The sequence below is a fragment of the Sturnira hondurensis genome, unplaced genomic scaffold, assembly GCF_014824575.4.
Source record: "Sturnira hondurensis isolate 20B ecotype Veracruz unplaced genomic scaffold, ASM1482457v3 Scaffold0004136, whole genome shotgun sequence".
NCBI classification, from domain to species: Eukaryota; Metazoa; Chordata; class Mammalia; order Chiroptera; family Phyllostomidae; genus Sturnira; species Sturnira hondurensis.
This window is the reverse complement of record NW_028076767.1, coordinates 48,345,772-48,367,317: the sequence shown is the minus strand read 5'-3', so window position 1 is coordinate 48,367,317 and position 21,546 is coordinate 48,345,772. Positions and strand designations below refer to the sequence as shown.

Here is a 21,546-nt window from a genome sequence, read left to right as displayed (position 1 = left end):
ATAAAATAAAATGAACAAATACATCAATGAATTTGACAATTTAGTGAAGTGAAAAACTACTTTAAAAATATAGCTACCTAAACTAACATAAGAAGAAATTTTAAAATGATCAGTCTGAGATCTACTACGGATGTTAGATCCATAAGAAAAATCTTCCTTCAGAGATGCATTGAGTTCCCAAAGATTTTAAAATAGCATCAGTTTATAGACCAATTTTCCTCATGAACACAGTTGTATAAATCTTGAACAACATATTAGCTAATGTCTTTAAATTCAAGCAATATTGCTTAAAAATTACAAAAAAGTCCCATATATTTCACAAATATAGGGGTGACCTCACATTTAAAAAATCAGTCAATTTAGTACACCATATTAACAGAAAAAAAAGGGAGGAGTCACATGACCATCCTGATGGATGAGGAAAGTGAATTAAGATAAAATTTAATTTCTAAAAAGACCGTTAGCAAACTAGAAGTTGAAAAATCATCTAAAAACATCAGCTACTTAGGGAATACCTCAAATTAGAAGTGTGTAAAATCCCTACCATGAAAACCACAAAATATTGAAAGAAATTAAAGAGGATACAAGAAAAATAAAACCAACCTCCAATCCTGCCTATGACACCAATCCTGTGAGCTTTTAAAACAAGCTTCCTCAGGTGTAAAATAGGAAAAAATACCAACTTCCCTATTTATTATAATAATTAGCAATGATATACTTAAAGAGTACAATCCAAAGGTATTCAAACCTTATTTCCGATTTGACTTATTTCCTGTGACTGATGGGTCAATGGATGGCTTTACTCTCAGATGTGGCACATTTCCTTCTGCACCTACCCCCCACCCCACACCCACACTCACCGACAAATGCATTTACCTGTTGCAATGAAGCGATTGCATCACCAGGTCGTTCCATTTTACTATAAACTTTTGCTAGAAGAACTTGAGAACGTCCATCTTCCATGAGAGCTGACAGTTCACTTACTATGAAAGAATTGAAAACATTGGGGAAAATATTAATTTTAAAGAAACATTTGCATTTTCTACCAGTTTTAAAAAGTGGTATTTAGTGGATTTTGAAAAATAGTGAATAAAGTTAAAAATTTTCAGTCAGCTAAAAAGTGAAGAATGGCCAAATTACAAAACAATGGGATTAAAAAGCAGCTGGAAGAAACACTAGAGAACTGGATAACAACTGGGGGGTTTTCTTAGATATATATTTAGAAATAACAATGTAATAACTCAGAAAATAATTTCAATTTTTATTCTGAAGTTTTATAAAAATATCTTTTACTGAAGTCATTAAAACGATATGGTTGCTTCATGCAATGAAGAAGAAACTGCTGTTTTTAAAATAATAAATATTTGACAAGCAATAAAGCATAGTCAGTCACGAAGAACACTAATGTGATGCCAACCAGTCTGGTTTCAAATTTCACTATTTCATTTCCTAGCTATTTAAGCTAAACAAGGCACTTAATGTTTCTGTGTCTCCTTTCCACCTGAGAAGAGGGAAGATGATAGTAGCTATCTCACAGGGTTGTTGTAAGATCTTTAAATATATTAAGTAAGAAATAAATTAACATGAAAAGCAATGAAGAGTCTGGTATGTGGTAAGCACAACTTAAATATCATAACTCTGTGATCTAAGTGCAGTAAAGAAAACTTTAGATAGTTAACAGAAATGTTTGTTTCATGATTTATCAAGCACATGGTCTGTGCCTCAATCTGTTGGAAGTGGTCTTATATAAATTATTCCTTTGAAATGCCAACCCGAGGCAGGTTTGGCTATTGCTCATTGATAGGTAAGGAAAGCCCCCAGGTGGCTCAAGGAAGAAGGAGGCAACAACCCTGGAGAGAGCAGGGGCGAAGGAGAGGTCCGAGGAGCAACGGAGCATGTGTGAAGGGCCACATAACCCACTTCGCAGTCTTTGGCTTAACTCTGAGGGAAATGGGACACAGGGGGGCTTGAACAGACATAATCGGATGTACACGGTTTAAGAGGCTCCATGACACTGGTTGGTTGAGAAAGGCCGTGGCAGGGGGTGTGGGGTGTGTGGGTGAAACAGGGAGACCAGCTGGGAGGCTACTGTCCTAACCCCCGTAAGGGACGGTGGTGGCTTGGACAAGGGTGAAAGCAGTAGAAACAGTGACACGTGGTAAGAATCAGAACATATTTGGAAGGTAGAGTCAAGAAGATTTCAAGGACAGGGTGAAGGCAAGGATTCTGGCTCTTATCAACTGCAATGAAGGATGAACTTATTGAGATGAACAAGGCTCCATGTACAACAGATTTGGGGAAGCAGATTAGGAATGTGATTTTAGACATGCTAACTTTAAGATGTTTATTAAAACCCAAGGGCTATCTATCAGCTAGGTGAACCTGGGCACATCCACAATACTCAGTTTTGATTGCTAATTTAAAAATGGGGAAAATTACATTTGCCTCAAAAAGTAGTAAGAGTATTCATGAAATAATATATAATGAAACACACACAATGGTATTTAAATACAGCATAGGGCGTGTTCAGCAAAGACTTGTTAAATTGAAAGTATTTATTATATTACATTAGTATAATACACTTACACCCAGTATAGGCAAAACATGCTACTTGAATCTCCCCTTCTCCAAAACCTTTTCAAAAATCCACATTTAAGGGCATCTTTAGTGTTTTAAGCAAAGCCTGACAGACCCTTGCAAATACTTTTATGGAATCAATAACACTTCATATAGTAAATGCATTCAAAATTAGTAGAATTTAAGCACCAACTTCATCCAAGTTAAATTAAAACTTCAATTTTGAAATGTTAGAACATTTAGAGAAGGATTACTTTATCATGTATCCAAATGAATTTTAAAGCTACAATGAACATGGTATTGGCAAAAGAAAGAAAATAACTCAGTACAACAAAGAAAAGTTCCAAGAATCAGAGTCATATATAAAAAAACTTTATTATATGATAAAGATGGTATTTCAATAACTGAACTGAAGTAGCTGGCTATCCATTTGAAAAACTATATAGCTTGTAAGAATTGTTACGTGGATTCAAGTTCATTATAAAAATTAAAAATATGTGCAAAAAATTCCAAAAAATATTAGTAGATTTTTTTTATAACATTGGGATCAGAAAAGCTTTTCTGACCATGACAAGAAATTCAGAAGTCAGAAAAGGAAAAGAGTGGGAGGTATTATATATAAAAATTATATGTTCTATTTGACAAAGGAAATGATAAGTGTGATAAAGAAAGGACAGCATGGAAGAAAACATCAGCAACATGAGTACTAGGTAAAAGATCAATAAATGATAGGTAAAGAATTAAAGACAAAGGATAGATAATTCTAGACAAAGAACATACAATTCCTAGAATAAAATATGATCTATTGATATAAAATAATGCCTAAACTTAGCCAAGAAAAATGCAAATTAGAAGTTTTTTTCTATAATTAATTTTACATTATGTTGTGACAATTACGTCCTTAAGAAAAAACAATGTGGTGAGATTCAATTCCAGGAAGTGCACAGTGGTATATAAACAAGAATTCTGTCTCAGTATTGTTTCCAACTTTTCTTCAATTTATTTATTTTTTATTTTTTTATCCTCACTTGAGGACATGCTTATTGACTTTACAAAGAGGGGGAGGGAAGGAAAGAGAGAGAGAGAGAGAAACATTGATGGGCTGCCTTTCACACATGCCCTGACCGAGGACAGAACTCACAACCTAGGCATGTGCCCTGAGAATCAAACTTGCGACCTTTCAGTTTGCAGGAGGAGCCCAACCAACTGAGCCACACCGGCCAGGGCCAATTTTTTTTTAGTTTAAATATCTATCAATAGTGGATTCACTAAATAAATTATGATGTCAATGTATGATAGAATACCTACGCTAAAAAAATAAAGAAGAGCTATATTTGCCAAAAAGGATACAAGTTATTAAATGAAAAATGTATACTGCAAACCTACCAGTGTACTATGATCCCATTTCAGTAGCACATGAGTAGTAGGTAATTGTGTGTGAGAAAGAGATAAGGAGAGATGGGGGCAGGGAGGCGGGTGGGGACGATACCAAGTTGTTACACGTGGTTTTCTCTGGAGAGCAGGAGAGGACACAACTTTCACTCACTTCTCTAATCTCTAAATTTTGACAATGACCAAGTACCAGATTTTAGTCAAAATAAAGATCTTGAAAAAGTAAGTTTGTACAAGCTTGTAATAAGGTAATTTGATAGTATCCAATTAAATTTTAAATGTACATACCCTTTCACTTAACATCTTGCTCTTAAGAAATATAAGTGTATATCAACAAATGAGATACAAGAACGTTCATTGTACCATGGTTTATACTACCAAAAGATTTGAGAACAAATTTAATGTGCAATAACCGGGGGAAAATTAAGTAATTTATGGGGTTATATCATAGTATGCTGCCAGTAGATAGAGTGATGTGAATGTCCTAACATCAGACTATCTCTGTGACATACTGCATGTGAAAACATTACAGAACCAGAAGAATGACAGATTTTGAAAAAAGAAAATTATGTATATTACACTTATATATTTACATAAAGATGAAATATACATTAAAACACAAAAATGGTTACTTCCAGGGAGACAGTTTGAGAACAGGACAAGTTAGAATTCACAGGAGAAACCAGAGCCTTACACATTATATTCTTTCATAGTGAACTTTTTAAAAAACCTTATGAAAGTGTTTACTTGTTTATCAGCAGTCACAGTTGCAGTTAAAAGAACATTCCTTTCCATTATTTTGGAAAGTAAAGTATCTTTCTATAACACACTTAACTATTTCATAAATCTGTTATAGATTTTTCAAGTGTCTTATTTTGGTAGAGGGACATTCTGGTCAATGATATAACCAATGTCATCTAGAAAATACTGGGAACACAAAAATACACTTATATAATATTTTAAAAAATGATCAGATATATCAGTTATAGATTTCTTTCAAATCAGGAAGACTACCATACCCGGTTCATGAGCTAGTGCATGCTGAAGAACTTTCTCTGCTTTGTCATACCATTTCAATTTTAATAACAGTTCGGCCAGGTCATAGCAAAGATAATTCTGTTGTCCATTTTTCAGTGCAGCTTCATAGTAAGTGATTGCCTAAACAAAATCCCATTTTAGTTAGGAAAAAAGGGCAAAGCGAATGACATTTAAGCTTAGGTTCTTAATACACAGATTTAAAATATATATGTAATTGAAAATAACCAAGGAGGCACCTAGGCATGTATCTGCACTATCAGTTAAGTATACCATTTTCTTAGAGGATCAAACATCATACAAGACAACCAGCATTTGTTGAATGAGTAGCTGAAAAACAGTGCTTGGCAATATTTTTTTTTTCTGGTTTTAGCCCAGAAGCTAATAAACTTTATCAAATGCAAATATTTTTTTAGCTGTTGTGTATATTTTCAATAGTTAACAGGACTAGAGCAAAAATATCTCTACTATGGGAAAAGCAAACCCAGCCCTCAAAGTACCTGGCTTACAAAATTCATTCAGCAGGAAGGATACCTATTATGCTTTTCCATATAACACAAGAGATGTTAACAATAGCAGGTTTATCGTAACTGATTTAGTGATAAGAATTTACGTGTGAGATGAATCCTGAAGTAAACTTTGGTTCAAACAGTCTTTCCAAAATGCAGTGAGCAGGAATGTGACATAATGGAAAGCCCTTAGCACAAATTATAGTCTGTGACATGATTTGGAGACTTTCTACCATCAAGATACAAACCTCACTTGCTAAGGGGCCTCTCACGGAGCAAAGTTTGAAAAACTTGATCCAATAGATAGATTTTAACGTACAAAGTACTTACCTTTGAATAGTTATGAGTTTTCACAAGTGCTTTCCCAATTTTGCTTGCCAGTGTTCCATCTTTTGGGTTTTGATTCAGTGCTTGCTCATATGCTACTATGGCTTCTTCAGGCTGATGTTGACAGATGGAAAAGCAGGCAGTGAGCAACCAGCCTGGCTGGGTCCCACTGACAGTGACATTCATTTACGTAATGTTTTCATTTAGAATACTTAGACTAATAAAGCACATGTTTAAGTGCAGAAACCTTAATAATTTCAGAGAAATGACAGTTACTAGAACAGATATAAGTAATCAGGACAACCCTTCCTCTCCCTCCCATTAATTGCTCCCTGTCTTCATAAATAATAATGCGAGAACTAAGAGACGGCTTCTCGACTCTTCATTTCTGGCTGCCTTCATAAAAGCCAGGTAGTCAGAAGACTGCTTTCCTTTAAAGAAAACACCATCAGAGTCAACAGTTTTCTTCACCCTCCTGTTTAGAGAAGACTCTTAGCTTGCTTCTGATATTATCTATATTTTAAATAACAACAGTGTTGAATTATTGGATCTGAATTTGAAAAGAAAAACACTTTTTATTGTAATGGTTGTCTCCTTTCATTAAGTATTCATAAAAAAACCAAATTCCTTTTAATAGGATGTTATACTAACCACAAAGAAATTTTTTAAGGCCTAAGTTCAGTAGCATCAGAAACTTTACCTCTTGAATATTCATGTACGCGTCTCCAAGGAGAAGAAAAGAACGAGGGCTGGGCATTCTCTCAGCAATTTCTCTGGAAACCAGACCAACTCTATTTAGTATATTGAATACAAATATCCTCTAAACAATAAGGGGTAAACTTGCTTATTCAATTAACCCAACCCCCTTCAGAGTGCCTTCAACATAGTCAACATTGTAATATTGGGGGAAAAACCCAACCATACCCACACCCAGACTGTTCATGCTAAATCACTCGTTTTTTTCATTAAATCTTTGCATTTTCTGAAATGCAGAAAACAGTACACAAAAGTGGATACATTCTATCCAGAAATACACTGTCAGGAAAAATTCCAACCATTGTTAATATAATGAGAATGGTTTGTGAGACATCAATGTAACCTGGCAGCCAAGGAGAGTGGACTGGAATGCGCATGTGTGAACAATGATGACTTCACTGTACTAGTCAGTGGGGGCAGTAGATGATGTTGAGTGAGCATGCGTACTGTGTGGTCACCGCATGCAGAATGACTGAGCAGAGCAATGACTGTACATGAAATTTTGCATTAGGCTTGACATATTCCTCCACACAAACTATTCGGATAATTCAGAAGGCCACAGCCATGGGCAACTGGTGATGGGCAGCTTCATCACAACAATGTGCCCACTTATGCATCATGTCAAAGACTGATATGTCATCTTGTGCAGAGACTTTTTGTAAAACGTCAAATCACCCAGGTGACTCAGCCCTGCTACAACCCAGATTTGGTGACCTGGGACTTCTGGCTTTTCTCAAAACTAAAATCACCTTTGAAAGGAAAGAGATTTCAGACCATTGACGAGATTCAGGAAAATATGACAGGGCAGCCAATGGAGATTGGGAGACCTGTGTGAGGTCCTAAGGTGCTTACCTCTACCTTGAAGGGGACCTAGGCATCATTGTCCTATTTACAATGTTTCTTGAATCTTGTATGTTCTTCAGTAAATGTCTCTATTTTCCATATTACACAGCGAGATACTTTTTAGACAAATCTCATATATTTCCTACAATGTTTAATTTTGAAATGATGTGGAATAAAGGTACCAAACAATGATAGGCTGGCAGCGGGGGACCACTTACTGTCTTATGTGTCTTGAACACTGATATTTGTGGCTTAATCAGGTGCTGAAATGAGTTACCTTAAAAGATATATGCTATCTTCTACTTCAATACTTGCTGTTTATTTTTTACCCGTAAAATTGAACTACCAAAGGTCAAAATACCAAAGTTAATACAGTAATAATGTGATGCTAAATCACATACAATACCTCATTTCATTGTCAAAAATTCTATAAGAAAGGTAATTATTATTCTGAATTTATAGATCATGCTGAGTTTAGGTCTACAACTAATATGTCAGATCTGTCCCAAAAAACTTATGCTTTTAACTGCTGCATTAACCTGCATTCAAACAAAGCAACCCTACTTGAAAATACTTTCATCACTGGAGATCACAATGCTGATTTTTGGGAAACATCCTAGAAAATACAACGGAGGAATTCCAGTTCACCCATCTATACAGGGCTGCTGCTCAATTTCGTTGAATCACTCAGCACCTGCAGAGAATGTGAGATTTCTGAGCTTTGATATTTACATAACATAGATGAACCCGTTTGGCTTGGATTGATGACTTCCGTCATCAGCCTTTTACTATGTTCTCAAGAGATAAAAACTTTAATTTTTCTCTTATGTGCAGCGTGTGCTTGTATGTTTATCTTGTTGTTTAGGGAGAAGAGTAAGAGCAACCTGAGTGTGTATGTTTGTTTGTGTGTGTGGGGGGGGTGTGTCCCAGTAACTCCTAAGGGCTCGGAATGTAACTTTTAAAACCCCTGTCCTTTCACCAAGGAAAATTTGTAACCCACACCTTAGTGTGGTGTGTACTAAGCCGTAATTTCCTTTTGCTGTAACTATTACATTAATAATTAAACATGACCATCTGGCCCCTAAACAGTTGTTATATTACATAATTTTCTTAAGTTATTAAAATATATGTAACTGTTGCTTTTTCTCTCTCTGAACAGGAAGACTCAGTGTCTAAAAATAACATCCAGTGAGGAGGAGAGCTCAGAAATCAGAGTCAGCCACAGGTTGAAGTGATCACAATGACTGAGTTTTATGCTTTGGGACAGTGAACAACTTGGTTGGAGTGATTGTGGTTGGTCGTAGGGCATGGAAGCGAGAACCTGAAGGCAAGGATCTATCAAGTACCCATAAAGTAGTTATAAGTAAAACGTAAATTTGAGAATTAATGTAGAAGGTAAATGTATCAAAATATAATGGGCTAAAGTAGTCATTTACCTATAACAAGTGATATATAACATTTTCTCTTTTCTATGCTTCAGGTAAATATCTGCCATCTTTTCTTTGGCTTCTATGAAATAAGTCTGTTCGGCTGTGATGTTCCGAAGCATGCCTAAAGCCCGCTCAACATCTCCGTGGGCCAGAGCTAGGTCAGTATTAGCAATAGTAACACGCAATTCTTCAGACGTCCCAGCAAATTCGTGGATGGCATCTTGTAACACTTTTGCGGCCTCATGCTATAAGAATGCAATTAGAATAACATTCAAAATATTCAACAAATTACACCAGAAATGAGGATTTTCTACTAAAAAATGAACAATAAATGGGAGGATGGTTATGATATTCATGCAATACTGATTTGAAAAGCACAGAAATTTAAAATTAAACTCAGAAACCAAATTCAGATGACATATAAACATTTGTTAGCTGAAAAGTGTTTTCATAAATGAGACATACCAGTCGCTACACAAGAGTCAGCACTACGATAATTTGATAAACATTTATTTTGCACCTATTTAATTCTCAAAAAAAAAAAAAAAAAAAACCACATCCAGTAAGGTATTTACTTTTATAACCCCTATCTTGCAGTAAGAAAATTGAGGTTTAGAGAGTTAAGAAGTTAACAAATTATAGAACCCGAGTTCAAACTCAGGCAGCCTCCCTCCAAAGTCTAAATTCTTAGCCATGTCCACTACTGCCTCGTTGATGGGACCTGGGCCGGTCACCCACGGCGCCCAGTCGCTCTTCATTCAGCAGCCAACTACTTTGTCCTCTCTGCTAGGACATCATTTCTGTTATACCTCAGGTGAGTATATTACCTTAGTTCCAAAATTATACCTCAGTGAATCTAAAACGCCATTTAAGATTCATCTCAACCCTAGAGATTATAAAACATTCAAATTTCAGAAATGTGAAAAAAATAGTGTACTTTCAAGTCAACTATTTATGGTAGAACTGGTTCTTATTTAAATGTATTTTATGTTAACTTACTAGTGAAATAGAAATTGAGATTTGACAAGTATCTATATAGAGCCTTCTAACCTTCTACTGAAATATGAAAATTAATAAAAAATCAGGTATCAATGACATTAAATTTATTTTCTTGAATTCTCTTGAAATCACATACTGTCTATCCATCAGCTTATCCATCTGCCCATCCATCCATTCATATTATTTTTTAAAGTATTTGATTTTATGACTGTCCTATGAGTTTATCAAAGCTGTTATTCATTCAATGTTTATTTTCTCAACTATTAGAATTTCAGGTTGGTACTTTCATTTTATTTCGGTAATACTTGTGTGTATGTGTGTGTGAATCCTTTTAGGAATTCACAGAATTATAACTATATTATATTATTACCTTTCATGGTGGCCAAGGTAATCATATATTATAGTGTTATATAAATATATTATAATGTATATACTAATACATTTCATTAAGATATCATATTAAATTATATTGTTATTTACACATTACGTTATGTTATGCTATGTTATGTTATAGCTTTTCACAGTGGTCAACCTATGCACACTGATACTTAATGCCTTCCAAGGGCAAATTACGTTTAACTTCAGGGGTTTGGAAAACGTACATGATTTGTGGAAGGCACATAATTTTATAAAAAGTAATGAGAATTAAATTTTTAAAATTTTACCCTTTGGTTAAGGGTATACATTTAGCTTTTTAATTTCCTACTAACATAAGTATAAATTTGAACAAAAAAGTTCAGATTTGAGCCATTGAATTCAACATGACCTACCTGTTCCCCATTTAAGCGGTGAACCTCTACCAACTCAAGGAAGATTGATAAACGATGGCCTGCATTAACTTCCGTGTTTTTGCATTTCGATTTCGAAGAAGCTCCCATTTTCCTCATTCCTGGTAAACTCATTGCCATATGCAGAGTTTTAATTGCTTCTGCTATTTCTCCCATTTTCTTTTGTGACTGCGCTTTTATCAAATGATATAAAGGATATTCTCTCACCTGAAAAAATAATATTCAGAAATACTTCTATAGAGCGCTTACACGTCAACACATAATCTAGAACCCATCAAACAATACAACAACAGTATCTTTGAGGACGTCCTGTGATCATAACATAAGGTCTACTTCTGTCCTTTTATCAACTTTCTGATCTTTTATTGCAGTAAACCGAATTCAGGAAACCTGCCACTACCCAGCTTCCCCAGATGACAAACCAGTTAATTAACTGCCTCTACAGAAGAGAAAACGAAAGTAAAACTTGTGAGGCCAGCAAATGCAGTCTGAGAAATTACTTGAGTTTTCAGGAAAGGAGTTTCTTTATCTGGAACTTCGGGTACTGATAAAAAGTTATTCGACTTCTAGAAACAAAGTTCCCTCCTTTACTTTTTTTAACTTTAAAATTAAAAATTTGAGGATACTTTCATCAAACAGTGGTTTTACCCTTTGGTACTATTCAGTAACATGGAACAAAGCTTCTCTGTCGTTATTCTGGCTAGCGACACGGCACACAGAAACAGAATGAGCAAGGAAGGAGTCAAAGAGGAGATAATCCAGAACGAGGCGAAGTAGCAGCCACGCGCCATCTGGAACAGCTACAATCCTCCTCAGTGGTTCTATGCCTTAGAGTCCCATGAGCTTTGTGTAACTGCTCCTGCTTATCTCTTCTCTTGGAGATTCTGATTGATTAGGGTGAAGCACCTACCCTGGGGTCCAACTGTGCCACCAGTCTTGGGAACCTCTGTCCTAAGAAGCAAGTATTATTGTGTACAAAACTTGCTTGGACCTTGAATTCTCCGATCCACTGACTGATTCTCATACAGTAGGGCTCAAGACCCTGTGAACCCAAGTGAAAATTTGAGGTAGTCCCCCACGGCTACAGGTAGGTCAGGGTTTTCCCTAATGTTGAGGGATAGGGGAAGCATCAGGAAATATCTTGGATAGTAAGGTAGTGTGTTTACATCCTCAGACCACATACTAAGTTTCAAAATGCCTAAGCATTCTTTGATGATAAATCTAGAAAAAAGTTATTGAAAACCAAGGTCCAAGAAGGAAAACAGGTAATAAAATAGAAAAGTTATACATAAAAATATTTGGCATTTTTATAGTTTATAATTATTTTTACATTCTTTTACTATGCACTTAATGCTCACTATAATTGCAGGGTATTATGAGTTGTTTATAAAACTGAGGTTTAGAGAGACAGGTGGTCTTCGCTGCCGAGTTGGTATAGTTTTTTTTTTAAGATTTTATTTATTTATCTTTAGAGAGGAAGTGAAGGAGAGAAGGAGAGAAATATCAATGTATGGTTGCCTCTCATGAGTCCCCTGCTGGGAACTGGCCTGCAACCCAGGCATGTGCCCTGACTGGGAATCGAACCGCGATCGTGTGGTTCGCAGGCCCGTGCTCAATCCATTGAGCTACACCAGCCAGGGCCATACAGTTTTTTTTTAAACTATACCACAGTTGCTTCCATTTGCTCTCCAAGTAGCAAAATATTAAAGGCTAAAATAAAAATAATTGTAAACATGTGCTAAAGATTCGAGGAGGGTGATATGTCTTACCCATTTGAGTCTGGAATACTTACCTTAAAATTATAGCTCAGACAAAGTTCAAGAGACTGAGAACACAACTTAAATTTTTCCTGAGACAAATAAACCTGAGCCATCAGGAGATAAGCATCTGCATAAGAAGAATTGTGTTCCAGGCAATGCTGCAGGTTATTATAAGCTGCTTCAATGTCACCTAATGAGGGAAACGAGGCACTATTGTAAATGAGGTGATTAAGAGCTGGAGATCTGAGAGGTAAGAGGAAGGAAAGTAGTTAGTCTACGGATAGTTCCAGTGTTTGAACTTAACGTCCTCTGCTCATAAAGCCATGGTTTAGTTTCTTTTCAGTCCGCATAAAAGAGTGTACTTGTCACTGTACCTTGGTCATGAAGAGCAAAACAGAGAAAGTGTGTAAGAGATTAGAATCAGTCACCACTGTTACGAGAGACCTGTAAATGTACATTTATTTTCCTCATCAAAATTTTTTATTTGTAATTTCATTAAAGTCAGTTCTGTAAAACAGAAATTTAAACAGATAAAGAAAATTTAGTTTAGTTATCATTCTTGGCTAGAAGTGCTATTGCTGTCCATAAAATTACAAAACAGCATAAGCATATATTCCAGGGATTTAGAAATATGAGTTTTACATTTAAAATGCCTTTAAATACCAACTGAAATAGTGAAGGTTTTGGAAACACACCTACTATACATCTGGGAGTCTTAAAATAAAAGCAAGTGACCAAGATGAACGTGACTGGAAGTGTGGAATCTGCCTTGGGCTGGTAGACAGGGTGCGAAAGGCCCTTCCTCTGAACAACGGGGCCTGCATTGGCCATCTCATGAGTTGGCCTTAGGGACGTAACAGCCAGGCCACCTTCACATTCAACTTTACCAGGAGAATTGGGGAAGAAGAGATCCTAAATTTTCTGTTCAATTACTCTCCTTAAACTTACCTGCCACCTCAACAGACAAAATAAGGCTACGGTCAGGGCATCCTGTTCCCAGAGACTCAGCTATTTATAGTACAAATGCATTTAAACAGAAAACATTTTTCCTTAGAGACAGGATTAATGGACAAAAATGTGGTTGAGGTAGTACAGAAATTATGAAATACAGTGTCACAATTTGTCCATTAATCATTAAGCATAACAAATACTGGATTCTTCATTGTGACGCAATCCAGCACTCAGAGCTGTGCAGACAAAAGAAACGGGAAGGTTAAGCCAATAAATTTGCACGTGAATTATCACTCCCATATTCTTTTAGGAGAGAGGAGGGTTGAGGGGGTAACCTGAATAAAGAGGTTATTACCCAGGGGGGAAAGTACACAGATTGGAACCAGGTTTGCGAAAAATAGAAGAAAATGAGGAATGTATCAATAATTAAGATCAGAATCTTATTTCTTTTAAAGAAAGGGACAGAAAATGTGGAGTTAGCTTTAGAAGGCCACTAAGTATAAAAAATAGGGAAATGGATCATCACTGTTGGGAAAAATCACCATATAAACAAGGACCACATCACCCTCACATTCTTACCTAAGAGCAGTCCAACTCCTCTTGGAGGAAAACAAAAGCCATAGCTTTCTGACGACCTGTTTTTGTAAGGGTCCCGTACAATGAAGAACACAGCTGCCCCTTTTCCAAGGACCCCAAGAGGGAGTCTCTACATCTCGGAGTTTCACAAACAGGAATGTCTTTGTTATTTGAGGTGGGCCTTGAGTTTATAATGACAACTCTGGATTCAGGCCAGCCACCTCACTTTGAGCCAAGTGCTATCAACCTGACCTGGGAGGAGGGAAACTGGAGACTGAGTTGACTCAGTGGCCCATGATTCAATCCGTTCCTTGAGTGAGCTTCCGTGACTGTTAGTGTTCTGCAGGTATTGTCATCCAGTGCTGTGTTGGCAAGTTGATCTGTCCTGACCCCACAGGGAGAGGACAATGGAAACTTCACATTTGGGACCCACACAGACCTAATCCTGTGCATCTCTTCTTTTTGCTGGTTCAGATTAATATCCTTTGTTACAATAAAACTGTAACTGAAAGTATAGTCATTCTATAAATTCTCAAACCCTGTAGGAAGCCTGAAATTTGTAGCCAGCTGGCCAGAAGTGCAGGTGGCTCTGAACTGTGCTGGTGTCTACAGTGAGGGCATTCTGATGCACGATTGCGGCCTTAACTCGTGAAGTTTGGTCCAGATCCAGGTAGTTAGTGCAGTTGGCAAATTAGCAAGAATACTGCTACCGAGATGCACGCCAGTGTAGTCAGACTCCACCTGCTCTGCCTGCCTGGTACCCCTTGTTCTCACAACATAACAGTAAGTTGCTGATGCACTGTTTCTTTGTCAAGCAGGAGGAGATAAATCTAGCTTCAAAAAGAGAGTGCATGAATCTATTTTGAAGAAGGAATGGATGCCCTTAAGAAAGTTGTGACCACCTGTTAATGCCCAAAAGACTTGGTTACATAGGTGCTAAGATTGAAGAAACACAGGCTTCTCAGTTCCCCCAAAACTCCTCCTCTCTACTCCCCTGCTGCACAAAAGTCCCTACTTTTGCTTCTTTGGGAAGATAAAGAACTTTGACTCTGCTGTCCTCTTGCTTTGGCCAAATCAGTAAACCCTTCTCTACCTCCAAGCACCAGCTTCTTAGTGTTTGGCTGATCTGCACATAAGATACACAAACCTAGATGAATTTAGACAATTTCAGCAACACCAGCACAGTTTCAAATTATTTCAGGCTTCTCTTTTTGAAAAAAAAAAGGGTTAATACATGAGACTTTCATCCCTAGAGAATTTGGCAATCAAATATTACTATAATGAGACTTATTTATATCAAATTTCAAAGTAAATAATAAATGTTGAATAAATTAATCTGAATTCAAAGTCCTAGTTTCATTAACTAGTAGGTGTTACTCATTCCAATTGGGAAGAAAATAGAAATATCATGTGGTTCAATAGTAGAACTTAATTAGCAGAAAGTATTATGGAGTCACTTCTCTTCACCAGAGTACTTTGGAGGTGAAACAAGCTTTTGAGATTATGTAGGTCTTTTTTTTAGATAGTTAAAACTGCCATCCAAAAAACTAGTGAAGTCAACCTCTTAACTCTTTCCATTATGTATAGGATAGAACTGTTTATGAGAATACCTTCGAGTTGGTTCCTGTCTCTTAGGACTTTATAAACTTATTTATTTAGCACAACATTCAGCAAGCAAAGGTACATATGTAAGTACCAGATGATAGTCTGTTTTATGAATATATCACACATATGTTTGTGACCTAAAAATATGAGGTTATCTATCTATCTATCTATCTATCTATCTATCTATCTATCTTTTATCTATTTTATTTATGGCTGTATGTAACCAGTCACAGAAACTAAATAGCAACTAAGAAATTCCATCAGGACCTGAAACCTGGTAAACATGAGACATTTTGTTATGCTGATGAGTTAAGAACTACAGATTAACGACTGAATTATCACTGGCAGACCCTGGTACTATGTGATGGACTTTTAAAAAAGTGGTAGAATTGTATGTTCCCAACTATTCACTTGAACCACAAAAGTTTATAGTAAATTTTAAAGAATTAAGTAGTTAAGCAAGTTATGCAATTTTATTTTAGATAAAAGTTAGATATCTGTGCAAATGTAAAATGTGAATTTTATGTGACTATTATCCATATATGTGAAATTCTTAGTTTCTTTATATTGTCTTTATCAATATCATAATATAAAGGTTCTTTAAAGCTTTTAAGATATGCCTTACCCGACAAATATTTCACTTTTGCTATCAGGAAGACAGCTTGCAGAAGACCTGGTACAGCTCTTACTACCGTCTCCAGGACTGACGTGCAACGTCTGAGAAGTGGAGAAAGGGGCTGCCCAGGATTTGCAGGCTACACAAAACAAATCAGCAGGTCATTTATTTATTTATTTATTTATTTTAGCAGGTCATTTAAATAAACTTAAAATGACATTTGGGTAAAAATAAACACCAATTAATTGTAATGTGAATACCAAAACCACACATTTTAAAAAATTTTTTCTTATTCTATTTATTGTCAAGTATCTTTGCTTGACTAATATTAATTTATTTCTCTGAGACCTATGAAGAGACTATATAAATAACGGCTTTGTTTGAAAAGTAATTATAAAATTATTATGATTACTCAATCAGATATGAAAGGGACATTCGATCACAGGAAAGATAACTAAGAGGTAGTTTCTTGTTGAAATTGAGAGTCAAGGCAATGGACGTTCTCATTTTAAACCTGCCTGGGGATTCACTCCGTGCAAATGATCTGCGCTACCCCCAGGGTAATGCACGGTCGGTTTTAGACAATTCAGACTCTGCTTTCCTAGTAGAATCTAAAGGCAGAACATACTCATGTATACTGCACCAACTGAATCACATTTTCATATGCCCACTTTTCTGCTTGGCACGTTACAGGACCTCATTTTTTCTCTTTTCATTAATAATGAATATTGTATGTATGTGTATATATATATATATATATATATATATATATATATATAACTAAAGAACTAGACCATTTGTTTACTCTTTTTTTAAACCAATCTTTACTCAGGAATTATCCACTCATAACTTAGGAGTGTGATCTCAGAACTTAAATATTGAACAATCGTTCTCCCTCCTACACCCTATTACTGCTGTTCCCTTTACCTGAAGGACGATACCCCCCACCCCCCTTACACTGCACACATACATATTCTTAACTAGAGCATGGCCTCTTTACTGACCATCAAAGCCACTGTTACTGACAAAAAAGTGTCACATCTGCTCACTATGTTAAAACACAAAAATACGTGTGCTCAAAAAGATTTTCACAATCTTTTGAGATTCTGAAAAATCTCAAAAGGTGACCACTGATGCACAGAATTTTTTTATTTTATACTTCAATTTCTTTTTATTTTATACTTTTCCATTACCATTTATCCCCAATATACCCTCTTTGAACTCTATCTACACTCCTTCCCCGCAGTTACCACACTGTTGTCCATTTCCCTGAGTTCTCTTTCTTTCTTTTTTTTTTTTTGCTCAATCCCTCCACCCCTGGATTTTACTGCCTGTATTTTTCTTCTATAATTTTTATAGTTTTGAATCTAACATTAACTTCTTTAATCCATTTTGAGTTTATTCTATGTGTGGTATAAGAGGGGGTCTAGTTCCATTTTTTTTGCATGTAAATTTTCCCAAAGGAAACAGTAAAGAGCAGAGCAGAAATAAATAAAATAGAGTTTAAAAAATACAAAAAAAATCAATGAACTAAAGAGCTAGTTCTTAGAAAAGATAAATAAGTTTGACAAACCTTTAACCAGACTCATCAAGAAGAAAATAGAGAAGACCTGAATAAGCAAAATCAGAAATGAAAGGGAGAGCCCTGGCTGGTGTAGCTCAGTGGATTGAGCGCGGGCCTGCGAACCAGAGGATCGCGGTTCGATTCCCAGTCAGGGCACATGCCTGGGTTGTAGTCCAGTTCCCTGAAGGCCAACTCCCAGCAGGGGACGCACGAAAGGCAACCATACATTTATGTTTCTCTCCCTCTCTCCTTTCCCTCTAAAGATAAATAAATAAATAAAATCTTTAAAAAAAAAGGAATGAAAGGGAGAGATAACATCCAACATCAAAGAAATACAACAGATCGTAAGAAAATATTATAATCGACTATGTGTCAACAAACTGGACAATCTAGAAGAAATAGATAAATCCCTAGAAACATACAATCTTCCAAAACGAAATCAGGAAGAATCAGAGAATCTGAATGGACAGATTACACCTAGTAAAATTGAAGCAGTAATCAAAAAACTTCCAACAGACAAAAGCCCTGGACCAGATATCTTCACAGGTAAGTTTTACCAAACATTCAGTGAAGAAGTAACATCTATCCTTCTTAAACTGTTCCAAAAAATTCAAGAGGAAGGAAGACTTCCAAGTCATTTTACGAGGCCAGCGTTACCCAAATTCCAAAATCAGAGACTTTACAAAGAAAATTATAGGCCAATACCCCTGATGAACATAGATGCTAAAATCCTCAACAAAATATTAGCAAACTGAATCAAGCAACACATTAGAAAGATCATACACCATATCAAGTGGATTATTCAGGGGATACAACATTGGTATGATATCTGCAAGTTAATAAATGTGATATACACCCTGGCTGGTGTAGCTCAGTGGATTGAGCACAGGCCTGCGAACCAGACAATCGCGGTTTGATTCCCAGTCAGAGCACATGCCTGGGTTGCAGGCCAGTTCCCAGCAGGGATGCACGAGAGGAAACCATACATTGATATTTCTCTCCTCTCCTTCCCTTCCTCTCTAAAGATAAATAAATAAAATAAAATAAATGTGATATACCACATAAACAAAATGAAGGATAAAACCACATGATTATATCAATACATGGAGAAAAGGCATGTGATACAATCCAGCACTCATTTATAATGAAAACTCTCAGCAAAGGGAACATCTCTAAATGTAATAAAGGCCATATATGACAAACTTACAACCAACATCATACTCGACAGGCAAAATCTAAAAGCATTTCCCTTAAGACAAAGAGGGATGTCTGCTCTCTCTACTTGTGTTCAATAAAGTATGGAAAGTTGTAGCCACAGCAATCAAAGAAGAAATAAAAAGCATCCAAATAGGAAAGGAAGAATAGAAACTGTCATTATTTGCAGATATCATGATATTGTATATAGAAATCCCTAAAGACTCTACCGAAAAACTACTAGATCTGATAAATAAATTCAGTAAAGGGATCAGCTATAAGATTAATATTTGAAAATTGGTGGCATTTTTACACATCAATAATGAATGATCAGAAAGAGAAACAAAGAAAGCATTCCCATTTATAATGGCAACAACAAAGAAATTAGGTACCTAGGTATAAATTTAACCAAGGTAAATTTAGCCAGGTAGAAGAGAATCAAAGGGGGATAATTAGTGACAGAAGGAGATTTCACTTTGGGTAATGAACACAAATACCATATGCAGATGATATTTTAGAAATGTATTCTTGAAACCCACATAATTTTATTAAGCAATATAACCTCAATAAATTCAATAATTTCCCCCTGCAATGTCCCAGAATTACTTACCTGCATTGGGCAGAAATTCAGATAATCTGTAATAATTTCTAGCAAAAAATCAGGATTTAACTTCTCAAAATACTGTACGCTAAGAGGTAAATCTTGTAACTGTGAAAAATGGGTGTCCAGGACATCATTCAGTAAGTTAATAATTTCTTCTTGTCGTTTATTTTTCTTCATGGCAAGAATTGCATGTAAATAGGTTAATTCCTGAAAAATTAGTTGTTTTTATAAATTATTCTACTCAGTTATAAAGCACTTTATTTCTACTTAGATTTTAAATGTATATAAAGTACTATTTATGTAAAATATTTGTTCAAAATTAAGTATTAGCCTGGATGGTCTACTAGAATCTTATGGAAGAATATTTAAAGTCCAATTTTGCATAGAGATAAATTAATAAATGAAATTATATATTAAAATTAGTGTACACCAGTCTTCTAAATTTATTACTAAGTAATAAGACAATTTAAAATTTTACATTTTCTAAACAGTAGCTGGGATCTACTCTCTATTAAAATAAAATACTATACCGCATTTTTCCCAAAAGACTGCTGAATTTCACTAAGGAATTCCAGCTGCTGATCTGCATCCTGTAAATGTCCTTCTATTAACTGACATCGGATAAATCCTAAAATCAAACAAAACAAAAACAGTCAATGCCCACATATTTGTTTTTAGGCATGCAAACTTTAACCTAACACGAATAACATTGATGAAACAGGATACCTCCCTAAATAATACATGAAAATTTTAGATTTAAAAAAAAAAAAAAGGGTGAAAATAAAAGAAAATGGGTAGCTTGTACCCATATAAAATCTGTTATGGTAAAACTCGTAATATATAGGAACTGTCTCATAAAAACATCCTCTCAAGATAATATTTCTAAGGTAAAGATTCTATTTTTAAAGATGCGATTTTTTTTCTATTATGGGTAGTGGAGAATAGTTTAATTTGAGAAAACCACAAAATACAGTTCTTTCAACGACAAGCATGGCAAGCAATTACAACTTGCATCTATATGACAAATACTAATAGATACAGCAGTCATACCAATCAGTGCAGCAATATTAGTTTCTTCAAGATTTATAGCAACCTTGTACCACTTCGATGCTTCCTTAATTTTTTCTTGTAGAAGCATTTGGTATCCAAGTTCTGTAGCATATTCTGATTGCTGAGAGTTTAAACTGAAAGCTCTTTCTACTAATGTTTGCATTTTTTGAAGAATGAGTTGATTACGTCCACACTAAAAAGAAAAAGAGTAAGTTAGAATAGAACACTTCCATTCTGTCAAAAGGATTGTTTTTCTAAATAGACACTTATTTGTACTTCATGCAAGCAAAAATGAAATTAGTTAATAATGAGTAGTAAATAAAACTTCTCTACTTACTATCTAGACAGTTCAGCAAAAAAGAGTTTATATGTTATCAGAACTTACATATCCTGAGTAGTGCTTTTAAAGAATACCTATCTTGACAAATGTGCCCCTAATGACAACGCTTTACAAGTACAATTGTTAGAACTCTTTTCGAACTGTCTTACAAATGTTTTACAAAATAGACAGTTTACAAACTGTCTTATGAATGTTTTACAAAATAGACAAGAAAGTTATCACTTCAAGCCCTGGCTGACGTGGCTCAATTGGTCGAGTGTTGTTCCGCAAACCAAAAGGTTGCAGGTTTGACTCCCAGGCCCCTGTGAGGGCATGGTAACAAAGGCGGCTAGTGGGTGTTTCTCTCCCTCTCTTTCTCCCTTCCTTCCCCTCCCTCTAAAATCAATAAGCATGTCCTTGGGTTAGGATTAAAAAGAAGAAGAAAGTTATTGCTTTAAGGTTATATATGTATATGAAAACACAGGTCCTATCATTGAGAGTATTTTTAAAAATTATACCTTAGAAACTTCTTTTATAAAGTTTCAAAAATATTTCAAGAAATGGCATTGCTCCTAGAGTAAGTATGCAACTTTTGAAGACAACAGCTTTTAAGAGTAAAATGCTAAAATGTTTGACTTTTTGTAAATTAAT

At 35.5% G+C, this 21,546-nt stretch overlaps 1 protein-coding gene across 1 annotated transcript in view; it reads right to left on the bottom strand.

Annotated features, from left to right (window-relative positions):
• The window catches only part of TTC21B (tetratricopeptide repeat domain 21B), a 72,615-nt gene that overhangs the window by 32,647 nt on the left and 18,422 nt on the right, over positions 1-21,546 (bottom strand). The window contains exons 9-19 of the mRNA XM_037044556.1: positions 20,577-20,769; positions 20,057-20,154; positions 19,533-19,733; positions 16,174-16,303; positions 12,449-12,606; positions 10,639-10,863; positions 8,876-9,114; positions 6,541-6,613; positions 5,844-5,954; positions 4,989-5,127; positions 877-983 (exon numbers count right to left, since the gene is read on the bottom strand). Of these exons, the coding sequence (XP_036900451.1) occupies positions 877-983; positions 4,989-5,127; positions 5,844-5,954; positions 6,541-6,613; positions 8,876-9,114; positions 10,639-10,863; positions 12,449-12,606; positions 16,174-16,303; positions 19,533-19,733; positions 20,057-20,154; positions 20,577-20,769 (1,674 nt within the window). The remainder of the gene's footprint in view (positions 1-876; positions 984-4,988; positions 5,128-5,843; positions 5,955-6,540; positions 6,614-8,875; positions 9,115-10,638; positions 10,864-12,448; positions 12,607-16,173; positions 16,304-19,532; positions 19,734-20,056; positions 20,155-20,576; positions 20,770-21,546) is intronic.